The sequence below is a fragment of the Nansenia antarctica genome (genome assembly GCF_963989245.1).
Source record: "Nansenia antarctica genome assembly, chromosome: 1".
Taxonomy (NCBI): Eukaryota; Metazoa; Chordata; class Actinopteri; order Argentiniformes; family Microstomatidae; genus Nansenia; species Nansenia antarctica.
Genome location: NC_137674.1, coordinates 65,718,896 through 65,745,835, shown reverse-complemented (window position 1 = coordinate 65,745,835; position 26,940 = coordinate 65,718,896). Strand labels below are relative to the sequence as shown.

The 26,940-nt window shown below is 44.2% G+C and overlaps 1 protein-coding gene across 1 annotated transcript; it reads left to right on the top strand.

Moving 5' to 3' along the window:
• The first annotated feature begins 571 nt into the window (after window positions 1-571).
• On the top strand, window positions 572-26,096 carry snx9b (sorting nexin 9b). The gene is made up of 18 exons (XM_080534851.1): window positions 572-671; window positions 3,775-3,861; window positions 4,435-4,509; window positions 7,740-7,898; window positions 12,361-12,526; window positions 14,318-14,453; window positions 14,718-14,802; window positions 15,065-15,190; window positions 15,804-15,921; window positions 16,107-16,237; window positions 16,587-16,690; window positions 16,840-16,943; window positions 17,127-17,204; window positions 17,749-17,825; window positions 22,900-22,989; window positions 23,335-23,449; window positions 23,632-23,723; window positions 24,363-26,096. The coding sequence occupies exons 1-18, from the start codon at window positions 660-662 to the stop codon at window positions 24,408-24,410; spliced, it is 1,803 nt and encodes a 600-aa protein (XP_080390977.1). The 5' UTR covers window positions 572-659; the 3' UTR covers window positions 24,411-26,096.
• The last annotated feature ends 844 nt before the right edge of the window (window positions 26,097-26,940 follow it).

Genomic DNA, 26,940 nt, shown 5'->3' with positions numbered 1-26,940 from the left:
TCACATTATGTTAAGCAACATGAAGCATATAGTGAACATGTTGTTACTAACATCACTAGGTTATTATTATAATGATATATTATTATAATCACCACATTATAATAGTATATTCATACCACATATAGAAGTATATGTCTTATGATTATTGTTATGACTATTGTTATGACTATTGTTTTGTTGTTGTTATTATTTGTTTACTGTGATTATCATAACAATCCTAATAATCATAATATTATCATAAATATCATAATATTGAATACAGTAGTAGGCGAACTAACGGCCATGTATGTCTATGGGCCGTACTTGTCTTGGAGAGAGCCATTGGACAGTTTTCCGGTTTCGTTCCCTCGTACGGGGCTCCGTGAAGTGATCGCAGCTAAACTACCCGGTAGAAAAACGTCCAATTGGTTTTTGTTGACTGGAGTTGGCTGTCGCGGAATTTCTCGCCCCGAACTATTCCATCTGTCTGTCCCAGGTCTGAGGTTAAAGGGCAGCAGTTTGTATTTAGTGATGTATTAAAATGAGCGCAGCGACGGCGTCTCTACCCGAGAAGAATCGCCTTGTTTTCGCCCAGTTGAGCGGCGAGGAAATGTCTGGCTGAGGATCTGTAACCCCCTGAACACCCTGGCCCTCTGTAATGACTGATTAGCCCACCGACAATGGCACACAAGGTAGGATGACATCTTTACAGGGATGTTTTTTTCTGAAACTTTATGACTTTCTATCGATTTGTAGACATTTGTATCCATTTGCGAGATGGCAGAAAGAACAGGGCTAGTACAGAGCTGTAGTTTCAGACTGGCGCTCAACCTCGAGATTTGTGAACTCTTTCTTCGCAATTATGGCAGCAGATAATACATTTATGTTTGGTCGTAGTCATATGTAAGAGTCGTTTTCACCAGGTACTTTAAAATAGCGAAGAAGCGCTTTTCTATAAACATGGAAAATATGTCTCATAAAAAAAAAGTGTCTTGTGACATTTTAGTACCCTTACAGTGCGGGTCATTTCTTCACTCGTGGAACTCTGGGAAATGTAGTCCTTGAATGTAGACCTGCGGGGGTAACACTGTTTCTACTGGAGAGAGTAGAAGTGAGTAAGAGATACTCACTTCTATCACTACATTCTACTAACCAAGTTCAATTAATGGATCTGTTTTCATTTGCTGTAGTTTTTCACTTAGAGAGGGAGGGAGAGATTGCCTCGAGGGGAAAACTAAATGAATGAATGAATGAATGAATGAATGAATGAATGAATGAATGGTCTTTATTGTCATTGCTATAGTACAGGTACCAAACAACGAAATTTGGGAGGGGGGGCTCCCCTGGTGCTAGGAAAGAAAGAAAACAAACTAAAAAAAACAAGAAGGGAAAGGAGCTGGTTTACATAAATAAAGGCTATGTACACTATCCACTATACTATACTGTACAGATAAAACGACTAGTGTTGTCATATTGCACATAGTGTTATTGCACATTCATTTAAAGTGTCGCAGTTTGCAGGCTTGAAATGTACACAAATTGAGAAGAGGCAGTGATTCTATGGAGCATTCTATCATTAAATGGGAGATCATCCGATTCCTAACTTTAGTGTGTGACACAGATTCTACTTTCTCAGAGACACTGTGTGTCTCATTCCAGAGAACAGCATTTTGAGGAAGTAGGTGAAATTCATTCACGATCTCTCACACTCTTAATTTACAATAACCTACTCCCGTCCTCTTTTTTTCATTGGAACTCATTCAATGAAATCGTAACATCATAGGGAATATTGTGTCATCCAAACTTCCGTAACTTCCTCATCAGCTTGGGGTTGTAGGTTCAGACCAGTGATCCTGTTGCATAGCTTCGTTCCCTGCGTTCATTTCTATGGTCCTGAAACTGAGCTAAAACCCAAGCAGACCCACGTACACTGGCATTAACCTCACATTTACATGTTTACATTTAGCAGACACTTTTATCCAAAGTACATTTGTCTAAAGTAAGTGAATCATCAAGAAAAATTTAATCTATGCTAGGACCAGGTGCCATTGGCAGTCACAATGCTAGACGAAGGAAGGATTATTATTATTTGTCTTATTTTCATTTTTTCATTTTTATTATTATTATTAGCAGTGGAGGAACTGTACAGAGAGGTAGTGGGGGGTGAAGAGGTCTTTAGGAGGAACAGTCAAGATGTAGCCTGTAGAGATGGGTCTTCAGTCTACAGTGATAGATAGGTAGTGACTCTTCAGTCCTGACTCTGCCGCTAACTCTCAGTGACTCTCTCTCTCTCTCTCTCTCTCTCTCTCTCTCTCTCTCTCTCTCTCTCTCTCTCTCTCTCTCTCTCTCTCTCTCTCTCCCTTCGTTCGTGTTTGAAAGCCTCCCACTGACTCGTGGGAGCTGGAAGGCTAATGCTTAAATAGACCTCTATTCAGAGGGCCAGCTAAACAGACAGACATTCCTTCACACAGTCTGAATCGATAGAGCTAACTACCTCGTCTAGCGCTGACGTAGCGCTGTGGATTCTGCATCATTCCGACAATGGCATTCCTTCCACCCACCTCCATTCATTTCATCTGTCATCTATACAGTGACCAACCTCCTCAGAGGCCTTTTATAACGAAATAGATGGTACTGGTTGTATTGGACCTTGGTGTTCTCAAGTCTTATACATTTTTCCATTTTAGACATTTAGCAGGTGCCTTTTCATCCAAAGCGACTTACAACAAGTACATTTGTCTAAGCGAGTGAATCATCTATACATCAGTCATCATAAGACAAAACAAATCTATGCTAGGACCAGGGGCCATTGGCAGTCACAAATGCTAGAAGATGGGAGGTAGTTAGGACACTTCACACACCGTCGCTGGATGACTGGAAAGAAAACCAAAAGTAACTCCTACAAGTTCAGTCATTCGAAATTGCCAATAAACCACCCCTCGGATTACACCCACAGGGGGGCGGTATCACAGATCCAGATTAAGACTACTCCTGAGGCTAAAAAAGCATCTTAAATGGAGATTCTTCATTGGACGTGTGATTCAGCTTAATCTGTGTCGGGGACATCTGTGGGTAGAACACAATGGCTTCCTTAATGTCAACTCACATGCTCACACACTGCACACTGCTGTCTCTCACTCTGTTATCTTTCAGTTCAATGGCCGGGGTGGGGCGTGGGGGTGGGGGGCGGTGGGGGTATTTCTAGAAGGAGCCCTCATGGTGTATGCTGCTGACACTGTTCCATCTCATAGATCCCCCCCCCCCCCCTAACACACATACAGCCACAGGCACACGCACACACACGGGCGACTGGGCAAGCACGAGTCTTGGTTTGACCGAAGAGCTGAAGCGTAATCTTAGTGGTGTGTATTCAGTGTGCAGGTGTGGCCTGGTGGTTGATGATGCAGCTCTTTGGTTGGTTGGTTTAGTCTTGGGTTAAGTCTCTAGGAGTGTTGAGGCCTTAGTCATGGAACCAGGAACCAGATGCAGGCCTCTTGTTTTGTATGTATATAGTGGTGCTGCTGGATCTGAGTCAGCAGGCCCAGGAGAACTAGTTTAGCCTGTTTCAGATTGCCTCACACACTACTCCACAGTAGATAAACAAATATGCTGTCATACGTGTGTGTGTGTGTGTGTGTGTGTGTATTTACTGTGAGTGTTTAGTGTGTGTGTGTGTGTGTGTGTGTGTGTGTGTGCGTGTGTGTGTGTGTGTGTGTGTGTGTGTGTGTGTGTGTGTGTGTGTGTGTCTGAGTGCCCTGGCCGTGATTGTGTTGACCCTTGTTGTGTGTCCCACAGGCGCAGGTTTTGTATGACTTCACTGCTGAGCCTGGAAACAACGAGTTGACCGTGAGAGAGGGAGAGACAATCACTCTCACCAATCAGGTGAGCACATGACTGCCCCCTCTCTACACCACTATGCATCTACCTCTCTCTCTCTCTCTCTCTCTCTCTCTCTAGTCCCTCTCCCTCCCCCTCTCTCTCCCCTCCCCCTCCCTTTTATTCGCTCTGTATCTTATCTATCTTTCTCCCTTTCCCCATGCTTCTATCTTCTCTCCCCCATTTCTCTCCCTCCCTCTATTTTCCCCTCTGTCCCCCTTCCCCCCCATCCAACACCCCACCCGCCCCTATACCCACATCTGTGCTAATTCATGTGAACACTCTAGTATACTCCAGTATAAAAGTGCTGTTTGTGGCTCACCTATGCTCCTGTCCCCTTTTGAAAGACATCAGTCCTATAAAGGCAAACTCACATGATGCCAGACAATAAAGGCAGTGTGCTTCACAGGGCTAGCTAACGTGATGCCATGGTTATCATCCGTTGATGGCGGTGCAAAGTTCACTCTCTCTCTGTGGTGGTGGTGACTCAAAACATGATACCATGAAACCCAATATCTCCCCACTGATCCAATCACAGTCGGTCTTATTAGAATGTTGCTTTTTGTTTGTTTGTTTCAGAGCATTGGAGGAGGCTGGATAGAAGCACAGAATTCCAAGGGAGAGGTTGGACTGGTGCCAGAGGACTATATCGAGGTTAGGAAGGGTCTTGAAATGTGGTCTTAATGCGCATACACAACCATATTATTAAAAATGTTTTAACCTTTATTTAACCAGGCAAACATGTAAGAACAAATTCTTATTTACAAATGCAGCCTGACCAAAAAGCAATGGCTCTTTGGGGGGGGGGGGGGGGGGAAGCTAGAAATAAAACAAGGTTAAATAATTTACAACAATAAAACACTGGCAAATACAGATGCATTAAAATACTAACAGTCAGAGAGAGGGGAGAGAGAAGGAGGAGGTAGGGGTGAGGAAGAGCGGAGGTGAGGGATAGCGGGGGGAGTGGAGCAGGGATACTTAAAATGAGGCAGTGATGGGTTATGGGATGGGTGAGAGACGGTGATCAGCAGGTGCATTGATCGACTATGGTTCGATGCAGGATTTGTTTGAAAGCAGTGAGTGAGGTGAGGGCGGTGAGTTTGAGGGTGTTCTGTAAGGTGTTCCAGTCGTGTGCTGCAGCGAACCGGAAAGCATATACAACTAACACAAGATTATCAACTCTTATACTTGAGAACGTGGAGATGAATACAGTAGATACTGCAGGGCTCGACATTAAGGCTTGTCCGCTTGTCCGGGACAAGTATATTTTATGTTCGGACAAGTGGACTTCCTCCTGCAGTTGTCTAATATGTATTATTATCTGCAAAAAATGAATTCCTCCTTCCAATCGGAATAGTAATGTTTGGGGGTACTTACCCAAAGCATTTTTGGTAAATATTCATAAATATTCACACCTATTGTGACCAATCCTAATCTAAAAGAAATCACTGATTACCCCTTCATAATAATTTAATAAACATTGTTTAATGAATACTTTTTTAAATAAAGGATACAACATTATCAAATCAATAGTAGACAAATGTGTTCTTTGCACTAACATATATTGCTTTTTCAAAATCGTTGTATTTGGACAAGTAACTTGAGCTCTCGTACAAGTAAAACACAAGTTCAATTGACAAGTACATGAAAAATCTTAATGTTAAGCCCTGTACTCTATACATCTCTATGTTGGAGAGTGAGACTGTCAAGTAAACAGGCAAAACATGTGCAAGGTTATTTGCACAAAAGGTGTGTAACATTATATAGCCAATTAGCCATCTCTCTCCTTCATATTTAACTTAAAAAGCCAACGATTGGAAAGCACAACCAGCCTCAGCTAACACCTTCACTAAAGCTACCTTTTCCCAACCTTGCTATCTGTATTAGCTATCAGGCTAAGACCTGTAGAGCCTTCAGTGGCTGCCTACCACATCCCAAGGCTACTGTCAATACTATAAAAGTGGTTGGTTGCCTTTAAATTAGGGGTCACAGACTCCCCCCTGTTGTCCCTAGTAAGTGTTTCCTTCCAAGTTGCACAGGGATGCCTAGGCAGGAAGCTAGATGTAGTATGTGCAGTATCGACAGATACAGAGGAAGAGAGGGAGAGTAGAGTGACACCCCCACCCCGAACCCCATCCTGACTCGCCTACTTTGTGCCCCCTCAAATAAATTGGGTGCATGACACCCCTGGTCACACCCCTGGTCGCATACGCACAGCTTTCCGATTATGGAGGGAAAACACAACAGGATGTGTGTCCTTCAGCACTGTGACCCTGCTGAACAATGTTTATGAATACAGTGTTAGGGGTGTGTGTGTGTGTGTGTGTGTGTGTGTGTGTGTCACTGATTCAGTAATGGCTTCAATATGGGTATGATTCATTCTGTGGACATCTCACAGCCAAGGGAGAGCTCAGTCAATGGCAGGACGAGGTGCCTGCTAAACAGTTGAGTCTTCCTCTAAATATTACTGAGCCATAACAGCTCACTCTAAATACAGAGAGAGAGACAGAGAGTGTGTGTGAGTGTGTGTGTGTGTGTGTGTGTGTGTGTGTGTGTGTGTGTGTGTGTGTGTGTGTGTGTGTGTGAGAGAGAGAGAGAGAGAGACAGAGTGTGTGTGTGTGTGTGTGTGTGTGTGTGTGTGTGTGTGTGTGTGTGTGTGTGTGTGTGCGCGTGTGTGTGAGAGAGAGAGAGAGAGAGTGTGTTCACAGGCTCATACCAACTACGTTGACTCTTAGTTACCTCGCCAGCTGCCCCCAGACTGTTTTGGTCCGTGCTCGGGATCACAATATTCCCATCGGGAACCGATAACCACATGATATTGATGTACTGTACTCTGTACTCTCTCTGTTGAAAACAGCAGGACTTGTGTTGTGTACCACAACTTTCTTCTTCGTCTTTTAAAGCAAGAGATCTCTATCTCACCGGCCAACCGTGTTCGGAGTGGAAGGAGGGCGTTTTTAGCATAGGAATATGTGCATTTTTACAAGTAATGTTGGCATTTTTATTTTCTTGTGTAACATGAAGCCATGCTATGGACCGTTTCTTCCTCAGCCATGACTCCTTGGCATCTTGGTTTCAGAGTTTCAATTCAATTCAGGTTGCGGAGCCAGACTAATGTACAAGCGGCGCCATCCAGCGATCATTATGCATCAGTACACAGCTTCTCACTGTAAAGAGTGGGGGGGGTCATTTGACATCGAGGGCGTGCTAAAAGTAGGCGAAACAGGGTCGGCGCTCCTAGTGTTAAAAGTACTTCTTCTGAAGTATTTTTGGGATGTAAAGAGAGAGGTCATATACGTACAGTGCCCTCAGGTATGCAATACCAAGTGAGTGAGGAAGCATTTTGTCCTATTTTAGCTCTCTTTATACTCCCAACAGGGTGGATTTGCAATCAAACAGTTACGATGGGGGTCAAAGTAGAGATTCTCAGCTCTAATTGGGTCTAAATGCTCCCTCTTTCCAATACTTATGGAGGGCACTGACTGTATATGTCTGTTTCTATGCCTGTTTATCACTGTATATGTCTGTTTCTATGCCTGTTTATCACTGTATATGTCTGTTTCTATGCCTGTTTATCACTGTATATGTCTGTTTCTATGCCTGCCACTGTATATGTCTGTTTCTATGCCTGCCACTGTATATGTCTGTTTCTATGCCTGCATTCGTCAATTCGCCGGAGCGCACACTGGGTTCAACGTCATAAAGGGACCAAGTAAGTTGATTGGACAAGAGGCAGTCACGTGGACGCTCCAGCGCTCTCAGAGCTAATTTACGAACGCAGCCTATGTCTGTTACTTGAGCCCAGAATGTCAAGGTTGTACAGTAATGTTTGTTGGTGTGTTTGTGTCTATATGATTTATATTTCTGTCTCTCTCTTTCTGCAGCTCAGTAAGTCGTCTTCAGGAGGGGGACACGTAGCGAGCGTAGGGAGTGTAGCACACGCCCCTGCCCCTGCCCCTGCCCCCGCTCACGCCCCAGCTCCTGACCTGTCCTTCTTTGACACCTTCGCCCCTGCAGCAGCCCACCCCACCCCACCGAACCAGGTAAAAAACCACACACACACACACACTCTAACACTCATGACCGAGTAATTCCACACACAAACTAGGTCATAAACACACATATCTTCCAGCGCCACTTAGAGCCAGGCACTTAATACTGCATGTCTTACACACACACACACACACACACACACACACACACACACACACACACACACACACAAACACACACACACACACACACACACACACACACACACACACACATTCAAGACAGGGTAATAGCACACACAAACTAGGTCATAAACATACATATTTTCCAGCACCACTCAGACCCAGGTACGTACTGTGTTTATCCACACACTAAGAGAAGATTAAATAGAAACTAAAACTGTGAGGATTGTTCTGTGCCACAGACCTTAACATGGAGTTGAGACCAGGCCTTGACTCTAAATGACATTATCCAATAAAAGTCAGAAGTATGTCGTGGTGTGAACAATAACAGTACGTTCTAAGATGCCTCTCATCTTCAACTACCACTATCCTATCTAATACAACACCCACTAGAACTGGGCAAAATATATATACTGTATATATATATACACAGTATATGCCATTTAGCTGACGCCTTTATCCAAAACGACTTACATAGTAGGAGATGTTCAGTATATATGGTACCAGTGGGAATCGACCCCTAACCTAAGCGTTGTTAGCACCCTGCTCTACCCACTGAGCCACAGAGGAGCAGGAGATATGCAGCGTTTGCACTTCCCATCGCTTCCGTGGACGCCTGACAAGGAAATGTTTTTTTTTTCAAACATGCGTTTTGCCTGTGTCTGGTTAACGACTGTGTAGGGAAGGTTGGCCCACTTCAAAATATCGGGACGTTCTGTAACTGCTGTCTTGGTGTTCCTGGCAACCACCACCACACCTACTTTGATGTGCCAGATGTGTTTTCCAGCACTTCCACTGAATTCTCTCAGCAATGCTGATTCCCCTTAACCAACTGTGATGTCAGCTGTTCTGTTCTACCTTCTTTTGAGGCGGCGTGTAATAACCGCGTTGTGTCACTGTGGTGTCCCCACGGCTGGGATCCAATACTTCTCCATAGCTTCTTTAGAGTAGCGTAGAGTAGAAGGATTGACATTAATAGAGGAGTGGAGGATGCACTGTGTGTGTGTGTGTGTGTGTGTGTGTGTGTGTGTGTGTGTGTGTGTGTGTGTGTGTGTGTGTGTGTGTGTGTGTGTGTGTGTGTGTGTGCGTGTGTGTGTGTGTGTGTGTGTTAATAATAAAATAGGAGGAGGATATGAAAACAACTAAATCAACAATAGCAGCTATAGCAGCAGAATGCAAATCAACAATAACAGAATAATGAGTAGGGTGATAATAGAAACAAGTAGGATGAGGTAATAAGGTAATAGTAGTAATACCAGTCATGCTGCTGTAGAACAGAAGTGCAAAAAGCTGTGCTGGTTACAATGCCATGAGATATATCATGTCAGTATGCAAGAGAGCAGTATCATACAGTATGCAATAATATAGTTCAGGTATGAGCAGTACAGAGTTCAAGTAGAAGTAGTGTTCAAGTAATCAGGCAGTGTGCAGGTAGTCATAATATATATTATTAATGCAGTGGGGATGGTTTGGGGGAGACGGTCTTTTGTGTGCGTGCGCGCGCGTGTGTGTGTGCGCACTATACATGCATGCGTGCGTGCATGCGCTATGTGACCCCTACCTCCAGCGTGTCACAGAAAGCAGAAGTGAGGGGTGACCTCGGACGTTTATTTGCATTGTCCGAAACCCTCCAAACCCCTCTAATGCAGAAGTGAAAGACAGCTGCAGGGGTATGTATATGATTCACACAGTTACAGATGTTAGTTTTAGTAAGTGGTCAGAGGTGAGGACTTGTAGTACTGTATGAGAAGTAGAATGAGTAGAAATGACATTTCGAAGGATTTGTCAGTAGATGGATGGAGCCATTGAAGCTTTATATCACTAGGTGAGGGAATCGAAACCAGAAACCACCCACCCACCCTCTCTCACACACACACACACACACACACACACACATACACACACACACACACACACACACTCTCTCTCTCTTCACTGTGTCCCCCACTGGGGTCTGCGTTGCTCCGGTAACCCCACTTTCACTTGCAGGCGCTTTGTGATGATGTCACCCTGGATGCTGGGGGCTTGAGCCCTCAGCCGGACACCCCCGACACCCCGGCCCCCCCTCTCTCCTCATCCCCCGACGAGGTAACCAGCATGGGGGTACAGTGGGGCTCCAGCATGGGTCTCCGGACCCCCCCCCCCCCCCCCGAAATCCCCCCAATCTGCCCCTTGCAAGTCTCCCACCCCCCGCTCCCAACCCAGCCTGCAGAGACAGCATGATCTTACCACCCCTCCCTTCTCCTCCTCCAGCCACTCTCAAGGATCCAGTTACTCTCTCCTCCCATTACAACTGATTTAAGATCAGTTGTCCATAGCAAAAGTCCCAGTCTTGCCTATTGTGAGCAGATACAAGCCAAACTGAACTGGGTCCAGTTGTTAAGGGCAGAGAGTAACTGGCTTCGATCAGAGGCCAATCAGGCCCACAGCACCGTCTCTCAGACCTAAACACACAGGAATCGGATCCCATTGAATCGTTTCTGTCACAGATCAATCAAAGCGATCAGCACCCTTCAGCACAATGCTGCTGATCATTACGATCACCACTCTGCACCAAATCAAAAATCTTCAAAATCGTAGATATCGATCATCACATCAGCGATGAAATTCTCCCTCCCAGGCAAAAGGGTTATTACAATCCCATGTCACAATTAAATGATTCATACACTCATGTCGCACTGAATAGTTTGTTGAACATGTTTGTTTTAAACAACGCATTAAGATGACTCAGTGAGACGCTGCTGTCTTTACAGTGTTAGTCGCTCTCTCCTGTAAGTCTGTCAAGGCGGTTGATAGATTGGGTAATCGTGTGGGCTGTGGTAACATGCTGCACTGCCCTCTGTTCTACTATGCCTTTGTTTGTCTTTGGGCCTGGGAGGAATAAGACAGGATACCAGGTCAAGCCTTTGGTCAGAGGAAAATACACACAGATGCACATACACACACACACACACACACACACACACACACATACACACACACGGATGCACGCATGCACAAGCAAGCACAGACACACACACATACGCACAAACAAGCAAGCACAAGCACAGATACATAATAATAAACACACACACACACACACACACACACACACACATACATACGCACAAGCACAGACACACAATAACAAGCACACACACACATGCACATGCACACGCATACATACACACAAACAAACAAGTACAGACACACAAAAACTAGCACAAACACACATACAAACAAGCAAGCACAGACACAGGAAAACAAACACACACACTATCAGCATGGTCAGTGTCTGCTCCGTTCGCATGGCATGCAGTGGGCGTGATGTGGGTCTTGTTGGCCTGGAGAAGCCCTCCCATGGTGTCCCTTTCTGAAGAGACGGCTGCTTACAGCATGCACTGTGTCTGCTCCTGTATGGCCCAGGACAACGTTCGGAACGCCAGTCATGGAATCACCTCTCAGAAGTGCTTTCTGAGACTTCTGCATCCGACAGTCGCATATGATCCTTTCAGAATGGCTCCAGTACGTCAGAATGCACAACAACTTGGAAATAAATAAATATTTCATAAATAATGTCCTGAGAAATGGTTGAGGAAGCGTTGCTCTGGCGCAAGTATCAGAAGGTCATTAAGTATTTTGTGTGAGGAAATGCAAAGGAATTCAATTAGATGGTGGCCTGGCGTGGTCTAGTGGTCTAGCACCGCGGTCTACAGTGCACTGCACACATATGCCCATGTCGGCATGGGTTCGAATCTGGCCCATGCCCTGCTCACCTGCCCTCTTCTCCTTACTTTCCTGTCTATCTTTTCCACTATCTCTATCCAATAAAATGAAAAATATGAGTAGGAAGGCCCCCACTCAGAAAAGAGTGTCTCATCACATAATGTGTGTGTTTGTGTACTGTATACTGTGTGGGGTGTGTGTGCTTAGAGTCTTCTATTTATATTAGGGTCTTTGTTACAGGTAAGGAGCATTTTGGCGGTCTGTGTTCTTGGAAGTGAGCAGCAGCATGATAAACTGTACGCTGCTTGATCATTACATTGTATCCTCTGATAATAAGCGCTGCTGTTTTTTGAAAGGCAGTTAATGACCCATGTTGTTGATCTTTAAAGAGGCTATCCACCACACCTTCCCTTTCTCTCACACACGCACACAAGAGTTTGCGTTCTTTCTCTCTCCCCCCCACCCTCTCTCTTTCTCTCTCCCCCTTCCCCCTCTCTCTTTCTCTCTCTCCCCCTTCCCTCTCTCTCAAGTTTGAGCTATCTATCTATCACTCCCTCTCCCTTTTCTCTCTCGGACCCCCCGTCTCTCTCTCCCCCTCTCATTCTCTTGTCTCTCCCTCTGCCAGGCGAGTAATGGTAATGACCCCTGGTCGGTGTGGAACTCTGATGCCACGGGGGGGTCGTCCAACAACTGGGCGGCCAAGCCGGAGGGCACAGAGACGGGCAAGAGCGTTGCCCCCGACCCCTGGGCCTCCCAGGCCCCCAGCCACCCGCAGGCCTACCAGGGCCCAGGTAAGAGAGCTGCGTTTCAAACTGCCATCCTTCCGTACTATATAGTAGACGAGTGCAGGATGGCGAGTATGGGTGGTCGACTAGTATGGTTAAAAACAACCAGGATGTCGTAAAGCCTGACGTTTTAATTGTGAAGCACATACTCGTGACGTAAAAGTCTTTGGTGTGTAGTACCTGGTTCAGACCAGGGGGGTATTCCATCAACGTTGCTAAAGGACTCTCTTGCGAGAGTTATCAAAAATAAGCCTGGATTTTCCTTTAGCAATGTTGATGGAATACCTCCCTGAACCACTTTCCCTGGTTCCTTGGGTCACCAAAGTGTCCATTAGGGATTAGACCTGTTGGTCTCAAAACTCAAGGAATGTGCCGTTGTAGACACATGCCGTACTGAAAATATACTTTACTTTTGTCTATTTTTTTATGGGTTTTATGTTGTCTTCAATAGCTGCCGACGAGAATGCAATTTAGAATGTTGTGATCATAATGTCTAATGACCACAATGTTGTGGTCAATAGAAACCTATTAGCAGGAATTCTTCTAACAGACCAAACAGGAGCCTGGTCATGATCAGTGTTTCCCATTACGGTAATTACCTAGACTGTCTAATTTGTCCCGCCATAGTCTAATTTGTCCCGTCATAGTGTCATAAGGAACCGAACATATTTTTACATGTGAGCAATGCCATTTTTACGTGTGCCTACATGTGATCTTTGGGATTCGCATTGCATCTACTGTTGGTCCATACGATTTAGCACCCCCCCCTCACATTGACAAGACTTAAGAGGTCCACCCACCACACTCTTACAAAATCTCACAGGAAACACTGTCATTTCCTTAGAACTCATTGGACTTTGGTTTAATGTAGAGAACAGGACGCATGAATCACACAATGAAACACAGTAGTCTTCTCTGATTTACACTGAATTTCTCACTTCCTCATCAAAGCAAGATGTTTTTATCACAAGTGAAATCATAAATGGCTGAACGAACGAACGAACGAACGAACACAAGAGAACTAACCTATTGTACCGTCTGTTCTTCTCTTTTCAAAGACATATACCCCTACCCGTACCTTATTGATACAGGTATCCCACGCATTGCCTGCTGGGATGGTTGTTCCCTGTTTGTACTGCAGTGATTAATTGACATTCTGTGCTTTTAAGGACTGATGACTTTTGGCATGAGTGTTATCAATACCATTATACAGTATCTTCTACTCTTACAGGCATGTGTGTGTGTGCAGCATGTGTATTTCTGCTCGGAGAAAAAATTATAGTAATTATTATTAGAAATTAGAAAATGTTTGATGATAGAAATACAGTAATTGCATTGTTTAATAGAAATTAAAATGAATGTGTTGTTTAGTAACAAATGATTGTCCTAGTGGATTGACCAAAGGGGGTTGCTCTTGTCTTGATTGGTCAAAGGTTAGGTAGCTGCGTCTGACAGCACCGATGCCATATTGTGGTCTCGTAGAATGGCGTGGTAGTGTGTGGTAGTGTGGTAGAGTGTGGTAGAGTGGATGTGTGTTTATAGAGTGAGGTGGTAGTCCATCTTCTCTGGTGTGTATGTATGTACCGTAGCCCGTGATCCATTTATTTCCCAATGATGTTGATCTGTAATCACTGTGTGTGTGTGTGTGTGTGTGTGTCTGTGTGTCTGTGTCTGTGTCTGTGTCTGTGTGTCTGTGTGTCTGTGTGTCTGTGTCTGGGCGGGCGGGCCTGTGTGTGAGTTTGTTTTTGTGCGTGTGTGTGTGTGTGTGTGTGTGTGTGTGTGTGTGTGTGTGGGTAGGTGCTGAAGACGATGAGTGGGATGACGAGTGGGACGATGTGAAGTCGTCAGGATACGCTGAGTCAGAGGCTGGAGAGGGAGGTGCCATCCAGAGGGGCGGAGCTACCGGATCCTCCATGAAAATCTCCCTCAACAAGTGAGACAGACCTTCACTCTGGGATCCCCATCCCTGCCCTCCAATGGGCATAACACTTCTTATAAGCATGCGTGACTGCATTATAATGTCTTATAATCATCTCATAATAATTCTGAGCTATTATCAGAGACATTTTCAGTCAGTTGAAAAAAATGACTTCTAGACAGGCATGACATGATATATTACGAAGGCATTGTAAGGTGTTATAAGACATTATACTCCTAACACCCTAACCCTTAAACCACCCTGTTCCTCTCCGAGCAGGTTCCCGGGTTTCTCCAAGTCTGGGCCAGAACTGTACCTCCTCAGCAAGCAGCCAGTCAAGGGAAAGGAGAAGTTAACCATCTACGTGAGTTGGATCGCGGATGGAAGAATTATCTTTTTGAGTGAATGGTTTGGTTGAGGATTGCTGTACAGTTAAGTTAATATTTCTTTTCTAGTATGTTCTGTGTGTTCTGTGCTGCCTCTCTCGTCTCTCGGGGGAGTTTGTAATACTCTGTGGTGTTCGATAGTGTTCATAGTCATGTGTGTCCCCTCAGATGTGGGGGAGGTTAGTACTGTAGTATTTGTGTGGTGTTTGGTAGTGTTCTCAGTCCTTCGTCCTCTGTCAGATGGGGGAGGTGGGTCCGGTGTGGGCCTACCCGGATGCCCAGCTGGACTGCGTCGTGGCCGACCCCAAGAAGGGCACCAAAATGTACGGCCTGAAGAGCTACATCGAGTACCAGGTCATACCCAACGTGAGTGTCCATGGATCTGTTCTATATGTATATCATACCTTGAATGACGAATGGCGTTTTTTCCCTTCATTTCCCTATTCAAGATGGCACCTGTCAGGACCGGGGACCATACATGTCATGGATCTGTAGGGACAGACACTCATTGTAGTCGTTGTCCAAATGCCCGATATTACAGCAGGGTTACCAACTCTCACGCTTGTCCTTCAGTCTCACACTCCTCACACTGGCCAAACAATTCTCACGCCAAAACCACTATTCTATTATGAACTACATTTTCTATCGGTCAATCAATTGTTGGTGATGTTGAATATACAGTGTAGATATTCGGGGGGCGTGTTTCAATGTTTAATCTCCTATTTGTATTTACTGTAGGTCCATATAATATGTCGACATAGCCTTGCTACCGATAGCACTCCCCATGCTCCCCCCCATCTGTCTTGCTACCGATAAGACCTAGAATACAAGTATGAGTGATTAAGCCCATGGCATCAAAATCTCACTCCAGCCAGGTATCCTATGGAAACCGTGAATTACAGTACAAGCTGTCTTGATGATAGAAATAGTTAGTAAGCAAGAGACCATTGCTAACTCCATTGCTAACTTTGGTTCACAGACCACAAACAGACCTGTCAATCACAGATACAAGCACTTTGATTGGCTTTACGAGAGGCTCCTGGACAAGTTTGGTTCGGCCATCCCCATCCCCTCGCTACCGGACAAGCAGGTCACAGGTGAGCCACTGACCTCATGACCTCTTCTCTCCTCCAATGAGGAGCGGCCTTATTTATCCATTAGGAGAGGAGAGATGTGGAAATGGATTAGATTGCTCTTTTCAATGGATATATAATGCTGTATAATAATCTCTCTCTCACTCTCTCTCTCTCTCTCTCTCCCCCCCCCCCAACCCCCCCCCCAGGGCGTTTTGAGGAGGAGTTCATTAAGATGAGGATGGAGAGGTTGCAGGGCTGGATGACCAGGATGTGTCGGCACCCCGTGGTGGCCAACAGCGATGTCTTCCAGCTCTTCCTCACCTACAAGGACGAGAAGGTGAGAAGTCTTCCTCATCCTGAGGGGAAGACTGGAGATTGACTCCCCCCTCTCAACCAATCACCACATGGTGACAGTCCACTGTGGTGTACCTTCAGATGGAGATATAGGACTATAGCAGGGGGAGGCTGGTGGAGGTAAAAATCAGAGGACGGGGCTCATTGTAATGGATGGCATGGAACGAGGAATGGCACAGAACAGAACGTGTTTTATTCCATTCCATGCGTTACAATGTGCCCTGTCCTCCGATTTATACCTCCACCAGCCTCCCATGGACTATTAGGTATTAGCGACCTGCCAGTATGTCATATGGAGCAACGGGAAAGCTCTGCGTTTGTTGTTGTTGCAGGACTGGAAAATGGGGAAGAGAAAAGCAGAGAAGGACGAGGCGGTGGGAGTGATGATCTTCTCCTCTGTAGAGCCTGAAGCTGTTGACATGGAACCCATCGAAGTGTGAGTCCCCATCGCACCCCGGTCTAGACTGTGTTAGCCTGTCAGAAGCTTTTATGAACAAGTGACTTAAGCAGCTGTGTGTGTGCGTGTGCGTGTGCATGCGCGTGCGTGTGTGTGCGCGTGTGTGTGTGTGTGTTTATCCACCTTAGTGAGCAGAAGTGTGAGCAGTTCAGTCGGTTCACTAAAGCGATGGACGACGGGGTGAAGGACCTCCTCACAGTGGGCCAGGAGCATTGGAAGAGATGCACAGGACGTACGTACTATGTACACACTACAGTGCACTGTCATAGATGCTACACAGACTCTACACAGGGCAGAAGGAACAAATATGTACTGCTTACTGGAATACAGAGTTTGCATTCTTAACATTTACAGGCAGTTCTGTTTGGAGTTTGAATAGAAAAGAGGCAACTTATTTCTGTGTTTTCCTCCTTAGCTTTGCCCAAAGAGTACCAGAGGATCGGCAAAGCCTTCCAGAACCTCTCCTCTGTCTTCACCAGTAGTGGATACCAAGGTACTGAAGACCTGTGTATTAATGAATGAATTAATTAATGAATGAATGAATGAAAGAATGAATGAATAGACCTTCCCAATTCCAGCCAATTCCAGGGGGACAGGAGAGAGGGTGGAAACACCAATAGGTGTAACGTCGGAGGAAGTGAGGCCCACCCTCTCCCAGAAATCCATCGGTCCTGATGGAATAGATGGGAATACGCTGCAGAAATGTTGTGGGCAGTTGAGCCCACAACACTTGGACATGGCTAACCAAGGCTCAGCTAATACAATACAGTATGATATGAGTATTGTTGAATTTATTTCCATGTCTGATAGGGCGTAGTGGTGGCCTAGTGGATAGTGAGTTGCACTGGTGATCAGGTCATGGTCATGAGTTCAAATCCCAACTGGGATCACCACCACTAGTGTGCCCTTGAGTAAGGCACTTAGACCTAAATTACACCAGGGAGACTGTCCCTGTAATCTCTAATTGTAAGTCGCTTTGGATAAAAGTGTCTGCTAAAGAGTTAAAATTATAACTCTTTTCACTGTGGTGTCTTTAGGAGAAGCTACGCTGACGGACGCCATGACTGCAGCCGGGAAGACCTACGAGGAGATCGCCCAGATGGTGGCTGAGCAGGTACGCTGACAGGCATCTCTCTCCTTCATGTAAAGCCTAGTACACATATAAGGATTTTCTAAATCTTAACAGATTTTTTATCTGAGAGAGACCCCACACATGAAGATAAAAAATCATGGATTGAACAGTTTTGATCGTATTGTGTGTGGTGTGCGCCGATATTCCCAATACAGCACACCACATGCATAAAGATCTGTTGTTACGACAGTCTAGAGTCTCGTTCCCCAAGCCAGAAATCTTGCCTCATCAAACGTGATCTAACGTAGTACCCTGACTGACCTGTACGAGGCAGCCATGTGTGACAGGGCAAATAAAGTGCAGAAGAACGAAACGAAGAAGTCAGCTCGCTTCTTGATTGGCTACATTCCATCCACGGCACAATCGAACTCGGGAACAGGGTTGCCAGATGGGATTGACACTTTCCAGCCTAACCACAGTCTAAAACTGCTAATTCCACCAAAAAACCCGAGCCTATCTGGCAACCCTGCTCGGGAGTTGTCGGGAGTCGGGCCCCGACCATTTTCCAAGCAGATTGTCGGGAGAAATGGACTCTTAACACACCTCACACCACAGGATAATCTTGTAGGATAATCTTTAGAGCCATCCGATAATCGGGCGTTTGCTGTCCTTGGTCGGAAGGGGGAAAATCGGGCCAAAATCGGCCAGATTATCTTTATGTGTGTACCGGACTTTAGTCTCTCTCAGCTCAATTAAAAATGGCCGCCTACACCCCCTAGTGTCATGTAAGCAAAAGTAACTCTAGGGGCTAGGGGCAGGTTTGGTATTCAGAAATAACCAGTAGTCTCATTGTCTCTCTGGCACAAAGTAGCTAACTGTTCAAAGAAGCAATGTTAGAATTGGCTTTGAACTTGCTTTTTCATTTTTAGGTTGGTATGAGTTGAAACCCTGAAGGCTCGAGGCAATGGGGGGTTGTTTATTTTCAGTATTAAAAAAAAACATTACTGCTATTGTTGGCTGGCTTCTTCTTATCTTTCTTGTCCCAGTTGTTGTTGAGGCCTTGGAGTCCAAAATAACAGTTTAAAAGAACCTGGAATAGAGTGTTGTGCTTTCAAGTAACAGCGTTCTTTAGGGGAGGGAGGGCAACTTCCTACCCAACTGCATGCACTTCCTGTTGCCCCAGAGGTCTTGTGTGGCTCTATTTCAGTCCCCTTCACTCTCTTTATACATTTGTGCTCTGCTCTGTTGTCTCTTCCTGGTTATCAGAGTGCGTTTCCTGGACTCTTTCCCCTGTGGTTTAACATTGTATACATCCTAGTTTTTACCTCATATTGACCCTCTGACTTTGGGATCCTGTTTGGGGATCATGTGTTGTCATGAACGGGAGTGGTCACAGAATATGAGTGTGTCTTCAGTGGTGGCTACCCAGCCCCAATGTGTTCCACATTTACCATCTGATGCTTCAATTGAACGTATGTTTTATCAGTTCTACTATATCTGAGTTTGATATATGTGAGACGTTCTAATGCTTTGGGCCTCATATCGGGATCCAATGTAATGATCAGACTTTTCTTTCGAAAAATGTGAATACATTTCCGCGTTGTTGAAAATCAACGACACGTCGTTAGTCAACTAACACAGCTTGTTTTGTGAGCCTGTTAACAATGTGAAGTAGTGTTATCATTAACTAGGTAGCAGTGGGGGGATTACTCAATCCATCGCGTTACAGTATTTTGGCTCGACTAGTGAGTTTGTGTTGTGAATTTTCAACAACGTTGAAACGTAGTTCCGTGTTTCAAAAGAAAAGTCAGAAAATAACATTTTGATGCCGATATGACGACCAAAGCATTAGAAGATGTCACATATGATCTGATCTCTGAATACGAGTCTGTCTTCAGCAGTGATGTGAATAACGGCGTTAAAATAAACGGTGTTTCTAACGGCGTTACTTTTTTCAGTAACGGGTAATCTAATTAATTACTATTTCCATCGTTACCGTTACCGGTAATTCAATGCGGCGCGTTACTACTGAAGCTTCTCATTGTCATCCGACCTCAGTCACAGCTGCAAAGGTGTTTTTTGTTTGTTTGTTGGGGAGGGGAGGGGCGAGACAACCGCTTAAGTCAGGGGTCGGCAATTAGGTTTGGCCTCCGGCCAAAAAAATTTTTAGCCACTAGATGGCGGGCCCGAACATAATCAAAGGCTAATTTAAGTAATTGATTGTTTAAAAATGTGACACGTTCTAATGCTTTGACTTTTCTTTCGACTGTACACATCGCTAGTCAACTAACACAGCTTGTTTTGTGAACCTGCTAACAATGTAAAGTAGTGTTCTAGTTAACTAGGTAGCTGTCCAATCCATTATGTTGCAGTATGTTGGCTTGACTAGCGAGTTTGTGTTGTGATTCTCAACAACGTTGAAACGTAGTTTCACACTTTTCCATATTTTTGAATAATAAATGTGTGGACTGACGATGTAGCGTAGCCTAACTTATTCTAATAATTATGTAACATAGTTTCATTCTGATAATTATTCCCCCCTCCTCCCAGACACGGTCACATTATTATTATTGGATTGGTTGTTTGCGTGCCGGGTGAAGTTAGCCAAACATTTAACCTGCTAGCAAGAGAAACATAATGTCACTCTCCAAAGGTCTAAAGAGGAAAGTTGACGGTGGAAACAGGGCATTTAAAGAGGAATGGACAGCGAACTACGTTCATCCTACCTGGTTTCATCAATGCAAAGCCGTTGTGAGAGACATTTTCCGTGCTCACAATGTTCCCTTTCTATACATGCGAGTCGTCCTTTTCGTCAATGAATGCGATAAAGACGCACGAGAGGAATCGATGGATGCATAAAAACCTTGAGAACTGCCTGTGGATTAAAGTGACGTCAATATCACCAGATATCAAGCAAATACTGACCGATGGGAGATGCTTTTTGTTTGCGCCGATTTTGTTTTCAATGTTTTTCAGAAAATTAAACAGAATTTGCGTTGTTACTGTTCATATGTGTGTTGCAGTCACATATACGTAAACATTACGTTTGAATGGCTTACTGAGCTCGTGTTATTTTGTTCAAACCACACACGGTATGTCGGCTATTTCAGCACCGTGACGCGTTGTCCACCTGCTTATGATTCACTCTGAGGGGTTCAGCGTCAGTGCGCTTCGGTGCACCTTGCTGCCTGATTGTCCTGTGTCATTCACTCTCAACATGGATAAAAGTACAATAAGCATTATTCAGGTGGAGTTCGATTCTCTATTCGGACATTATAGGCGCTATATGTGGGACTGTCGGTCCGATATTATTATTAAAAAAAATATATATATATATATAGTGGATTCTCAAAATAATCTGCTGGGCCAAATATTATTGGTGACGGGCCAGCAATGGCCCACGGGCCGCCTATTGCCGACCCCTGGCTTAAGTGATCATGATTGGCTATGGTAGAGAACATTTCATGGTAAGCCAACCATAAGCCAACCATAGTTCAGTGTCAACACTTCATATTGGCTAGGATGGTTAGATGACTGGGTTGGCTGGATGAATGAATGCATGCATGCATGGATGGATGAGTGTTAGGAAGGAGTGTACGGATGGATAGATGAATGAATGAATTAATGTTTAGGAGCTAAAGTTGGATTTGTCCAAGAAATTCATGTCTTATTTTTTCAGTACTACTTTAAAAGCACTTCATATTGTTTAACTGTTTACTTTTGTTGTGTTGAAAATACTTGAAGTTACAGTCTGTCTACCAGTTGTCTGAAGTTGTGTGACAGTTTGATTTATTTAATTTACACTACAAAGATTTAAAAGCACTTCATATTGTTAAATGTTTACTTTAAAAAGTAACGCAATAGTTACTTTCCCTAGTAACTAGTTACTTTTATAATGAAGTAATTCAGTTACTAACTCAGTTACTTTTTGGGATAAGTAACTAGTAACTATAACTAATTACTTTTTTGAAGTAACGTGCCCAACACTGGTCTTCAGTGGTGACTACCCAGCCCAGAATATGTTCCGCATTCACCTCTGATGCTTCAATTGAACGTAACGTTTTTTAATATCAGTTCTATTATATCTGAGTTTGATATATGATCTGATCTCTGTGGTATATAAATGTATGGAAATCAAAACCAGGCCCTCTCTTTAATGTCTAAGCAGCGTCCAGGTGGAGGCCTCGTCTGGTAAGCATGTGTGGCTCTAGAGTCTTTGTTCTCGCACCGGACTCCATTTTTAGTTCCTTTTTACCTTTGACCTCCACCAGTCAGGTAGACCCAGCTAATCTTAGCTGACCGTTACGCTGATAGCCATTAGCGTTAGCTATGATCCAGTCCTGTGGTATGTACATAGATTACAAATATTAACCACAGTGCTGTCTGTACATGGATTCACTCAAAACATAAGAGTTCAAATGCACTTTATGTGTACCTTTAACACTGTTGTTTCGTACATTTTTGTGTGATTGTACTAGTTACAGAAGTATGTTCAAAAGCTCACTCACTATAAAATGGACTTTTATGAAATAACCTATAAAATCTTAGGTTAGGTTCAAGAGATTGAGAAAGACGGAAGATGTATAAAGCAAGTAGGTGCATTCGATTTAGCTTCCCTGGCGCAACAGGTGGGCTGGATTTGCACCTTTTTAACCATTATTGGCACTAAAGGCCAACCAGGTGACCTAAATGAAATGCACTGTATCAGCAACATAATTATATATCATACTATATCTACGTATACTGCACGTGTTGCATGTTTGACTGAATCCATGGGCTAGTCATCATGACATCCTCAGTTTCCCATGTTCTAGTAAACCTTTTTAGTTTTTCATCTTGGTGTCCCCTATATCAGCAAGGGATTCTGGTGAGATTTTGAGTGTATGTGTTATGGGTCACATGACCAAACACATCTCTGTGGTTGTTCTTTTTTTTACCCATGGTTCTCCGCTCTCCATCCTTTTTTTGTCACTTTTAGATCCTTCATTGTGGCTCACTGATTTCGGCCATTTTAAACATTGATTATTTTCTTTCTGACAGATGGTGTTATTGTGCTTGTATTTCTTCTGGTTATAATGGATGTTATTTTGTGTGTGTATGTGTGCTCCCCTTCCAGCCCAGGAAAGACCTGCACTTCCTAATGGAGACCAATAATGAGTATAAGGGCCTTCTTGGATGCTTCCCTGACACCATTGGAGTACACAAGGTACAGTACTGGGCCCAATGTGCACAACGTTGCTGAATAACAACCTCAAAGCATAGGCCTACAACATCAAGTCAATGTCAGAACATTGTTACGCAGTCAAACCATTATGGTAAAGGGTATGTTTTATGTGCTTTGCTTACCCAGTTTATTTCTGTCAGGATCCCTCTTTGTGGTACTGTTTTGGATTTATTTATAAGTAATGGGTGGGTATGATCTGGCATTGGTACAGTATCTTTGCCATGAATGGATCTCTGCATCAATGATGGTTATTTTAACAGTGAAGCTGACACCTATCCATCTTGGATACAGTTCAAAGCTAAAGAGAGTGTTTTTTTTCTCTGGTAGGCAGCCATAGAGAAGGTGAAGGAGGGTGACCGATTAGTGGCTGCAAGCAAGATCACCCCTCAGGACAAAGTTGGCATGGCTAAACGCATTAGTGTCATGTCATACTCACTACAAGGTAAGGCTATAGGGTTCAGGCTAAATGCATTAGCCATGTTATGCTATTTGTGCTGTGGGGTAATTCTACCAGGTACTAGCCATAGGCCAATAGTAAATCAAGATACCACAACATGATATGCACAGACTAGTAGAACATCCTGTAACAAAATGTGCTTCCTGTTTCATCCCTGCCCTCCACAGCTGAGATGAACCACTTCCATAGCAACCGTATCTATGACTACAACAGGGTCATGCAGCTGTACCTGGAGGAGCAAGTGAAGTTCTATGAGACGGTAAGGACAGTTGCCCTGACAACTCACTCCCTGAGCTGACTGGGTTCAATGTTGGTTGTCTTGTGTAGCCATATCTCTGAACCACGTTGTTCTCATGCCTTCTTTGGAGGTCAGGGGAATTTTAGATGAACAGATCTGGCTTGGATTCCACTGGATGGAGCGATGGGAGAATGCGCTCACAATTTCATAGAATGACTTGTTGTTGTGTGTGTCGTCTTTTCCGACCGGGTAGGACTATTTTTCAGAGAGTAGACAACAACATCAACATCAACATGCTATGCTAGCTTGCAACATTGAAGAAAATTGAATATATTTTATATCTATTTTTATTTTATTTTTTTAGCTCCAAGCAAGGTTTTTGGTTGGTTTAACATGTTGAGAGGTGTCAGTCATTTCAAGCGGGTTTCCACCCCTTTGTAGCTACTTTCTGTAAAGGGTGTCCCAAGGTTAGGTTCATTGGAATGATCACTCTAACCCTGGTCTCAAGGTATTTTACAGCGAATGGTCCAGTAATGCGTGAATAGATTCTTGATAATAGTCCATAGAGACTCAAGAATGCTTTGATGTATGTGTCTGTATGGGCATTGTCAAGCTCTTGGCTCTCATTGGCATTTTTCTCTTTTGTGCTCATTCCTACAGATTGCTGAGAAGCTGAGACAAGCACACAGTCAGTTCACCACCATGTAAAACCACCAGCCAAGACACAAAGCTGCAAACCGAATCCAGCTTGACGCCCAAAATCTCTCTCTCTCTCTCTCTCTCTCTCTCTCTCTCTCTCTCTCTCTCTCTCTCTCTCTCTCTCTCTCTCTCTCTCTCTCTCTCTCTCTCTCTCTCTCTCTCTCTCTCTCTCTCTCTCTCTCTCTCTCTCTCTCTCTCTCTCTTCAATGTTGGCCTTCTCTTGCTCTAATTCTCTCCCTTTGAGTTCAGTGCCATATAATCCTTCTCATTTGTTAGCCAATGTTGCTAATGTAAACTGTTCCAAACTATTTGTGAATGTTTATGAATAGTTATAAACAGTGAGAACCAGTTGGGTGTCTGTCGGTAGTGCCTGATACTCAGGGGAGACCTTCGACAGCACGTTACACCACAGTTCCACAGTAAACAGTGACAAACTACTTCCTGAGGTCAGGGAGGGTGACAGGAAGCTAACATTTGGGCCATCTCTGAACATAATGCACAATTATGTCTCAGTGTCTGAGCGTTGTCTCAGTGCATGAACCTGGACTAAGCATGATGTTTTATATTTCCACAGAAAGAATGGTTGTGATTATTGTTTTAAAATAATTAAAACACAAGACACATAACACACAGAGTAGCAAACTAGGGCTGATGCATGTCATGTCAGTTGGGCTATGAGAGAGAAAGAGAGAATGTATCTTATCCACACCCCTTGCCTGTGAGTGTGTGTGTAAACACTGCTGGCAGTGCCCCGCCCTCTCTCCTCTGTCACTTCCTTAATCGCTAACAGGAAGCACCACCCACCTCCTGTCACTGTGCCTTGTCTACATTCTCGAGAAAATAGAAACTGCACGGTTTGCTCATTTCCCCCTGACTGTGCAACACGACTGCATTTTTACCGTTCAGGTTTACAGACGGATATATCCCAAAAGACGGAATTAAAACATTGAATCCTGCTCTTTCCCGCTTTAAAAGTTGATTTTAAGACACCACCGGTCTAGGATCCACTTATCCTCCCCCAGTCCTACCTTTAACCAGTGTGGGGAGAATGCAGACCTAAGATAAGTGTCTTATCCTACTTACTTACTCTGCCACCCTGAAGTAGCAGATGACGGCAAGGTATTTTGAGGGTTTATGTTTAGGGATATCACTTGTTTGCCTTGTAAATGGAAGCCAAACGTCAGCTAGCCAACGCTTCCCCCTAAGCCAGTGCCAAACATTGTGGCTCTGTCCCAATACTCATAAAATAGTTCCCTTCTACCTCCTCATCTTCCTTTTCCTTGAAGACCACTCACAGTGGATAGGATCCTGAAAGGGTTCTCAGTAGTGCTTTCACCTATCCAATCTTTACATAGCAGTGGTTGTCAGGAGAAGGAGGTGAGGAAACGAGGGTAGACGATTGGGATGGAACCATACCTTCAGCCAGGTTTCTCTATGACAGCTTTGTTTTTGCTAATGCTTCATTCTTTATTACTTATTATCACGGTGCAATCTTCAATCATTCTTTAATCTCACTCTTTCATTTTCTCATCACATGATGAATAAATAAAACAAATAAATAAATATATATTCTATCGGATGCATGCATGTGCTTTTTGGTTGTTGATATACTATTTTATGTATAGAAATATTTTGTCACTCAGAAAGAGGGAAAAAATTCTGTTTGATTTAATAAACTGATTTGTACTCTGCCTACATGTTTGCTTTTCTGGGACAGAGGGAGTGGGTGTGTGTCTTTTCTTCGAGAGAGAGTGTGTTTGTGTGAGTATGAATGTGAGTTTGCAATGAATAATGTCTTGCTCTGTCTGACTGTGTATTTGGTCACACACACACACACACACAGCAGAGCCCTTATTCCCCCATCTGAACCTTCTGTGGAAATGGAATGAGAATGAGTTGGGATCTGTGCGGAGCGTCAAAGAGCGTGTTTGTGCTCGGTATGAGGGGAGGGAATGAAAAGCCTCATTCACGTTGGCCTGAACCCAGCTCTGACATCAGGTGCAGCTGGTGTTCTACACACACACAGTCTAGGGGTGGGCATCGACGATCGATAATTGATCGATAAGGATCTTGGATAAAAAAGGATAAAAATCTTTTTTTTTGTGATCGACCAAATGTTTTATTTTGTGATCGACCAAGATCCTTATCGATCAATTATCGATCGTCGATGCCCACCCCAAACACACTCACCTCATACATAAGCAACATAATAATGCATGGGTTGTGCTGTGTATATTGTGTTTCTTGCTGTGTGTGTGTGTGTGTGTGTATTACAGTGGAGGTAGGAATCGGATGCATTACATTGTTCCGTGCATTTCAATGAGCCCGTCCTGCGATTTCTACCTCCACCAGCCTCCACTGGTTTATTATGATTCCTGTTTGCTACCACCTGACCCACAGGCTCCTGTAAGGCACAGCATATTCTCTAACCTGTCTGTAAACCTATAGGACTCCAGCACTAAGCTGCTACTTTGGCACAGTCATGTGATTATGGTATGGGACTGAGGAATCTGCAGTATATAACCCAAGCTGTCTGAGG

Bases quoted from the DNA above. Each gene is read 5' to 3' on its own strand.
- snx9b (XM_080534851.1), top strand. The intron at 12,527-14,317 runs GTAAGAGAGCTG...GTGTGTGGGTAG, and splicing joins GCAGGCCTACCAGGGCCCAG to GTGCTGAAGACGATGAGTGG. The intron at 17,205-17,748 runs GTACTGAAGACC...TGGTGTCTTTAG, and splicing joins CACCAGTAGTGGATACCAAG to GAGAAGCTACGCTGACGGAC.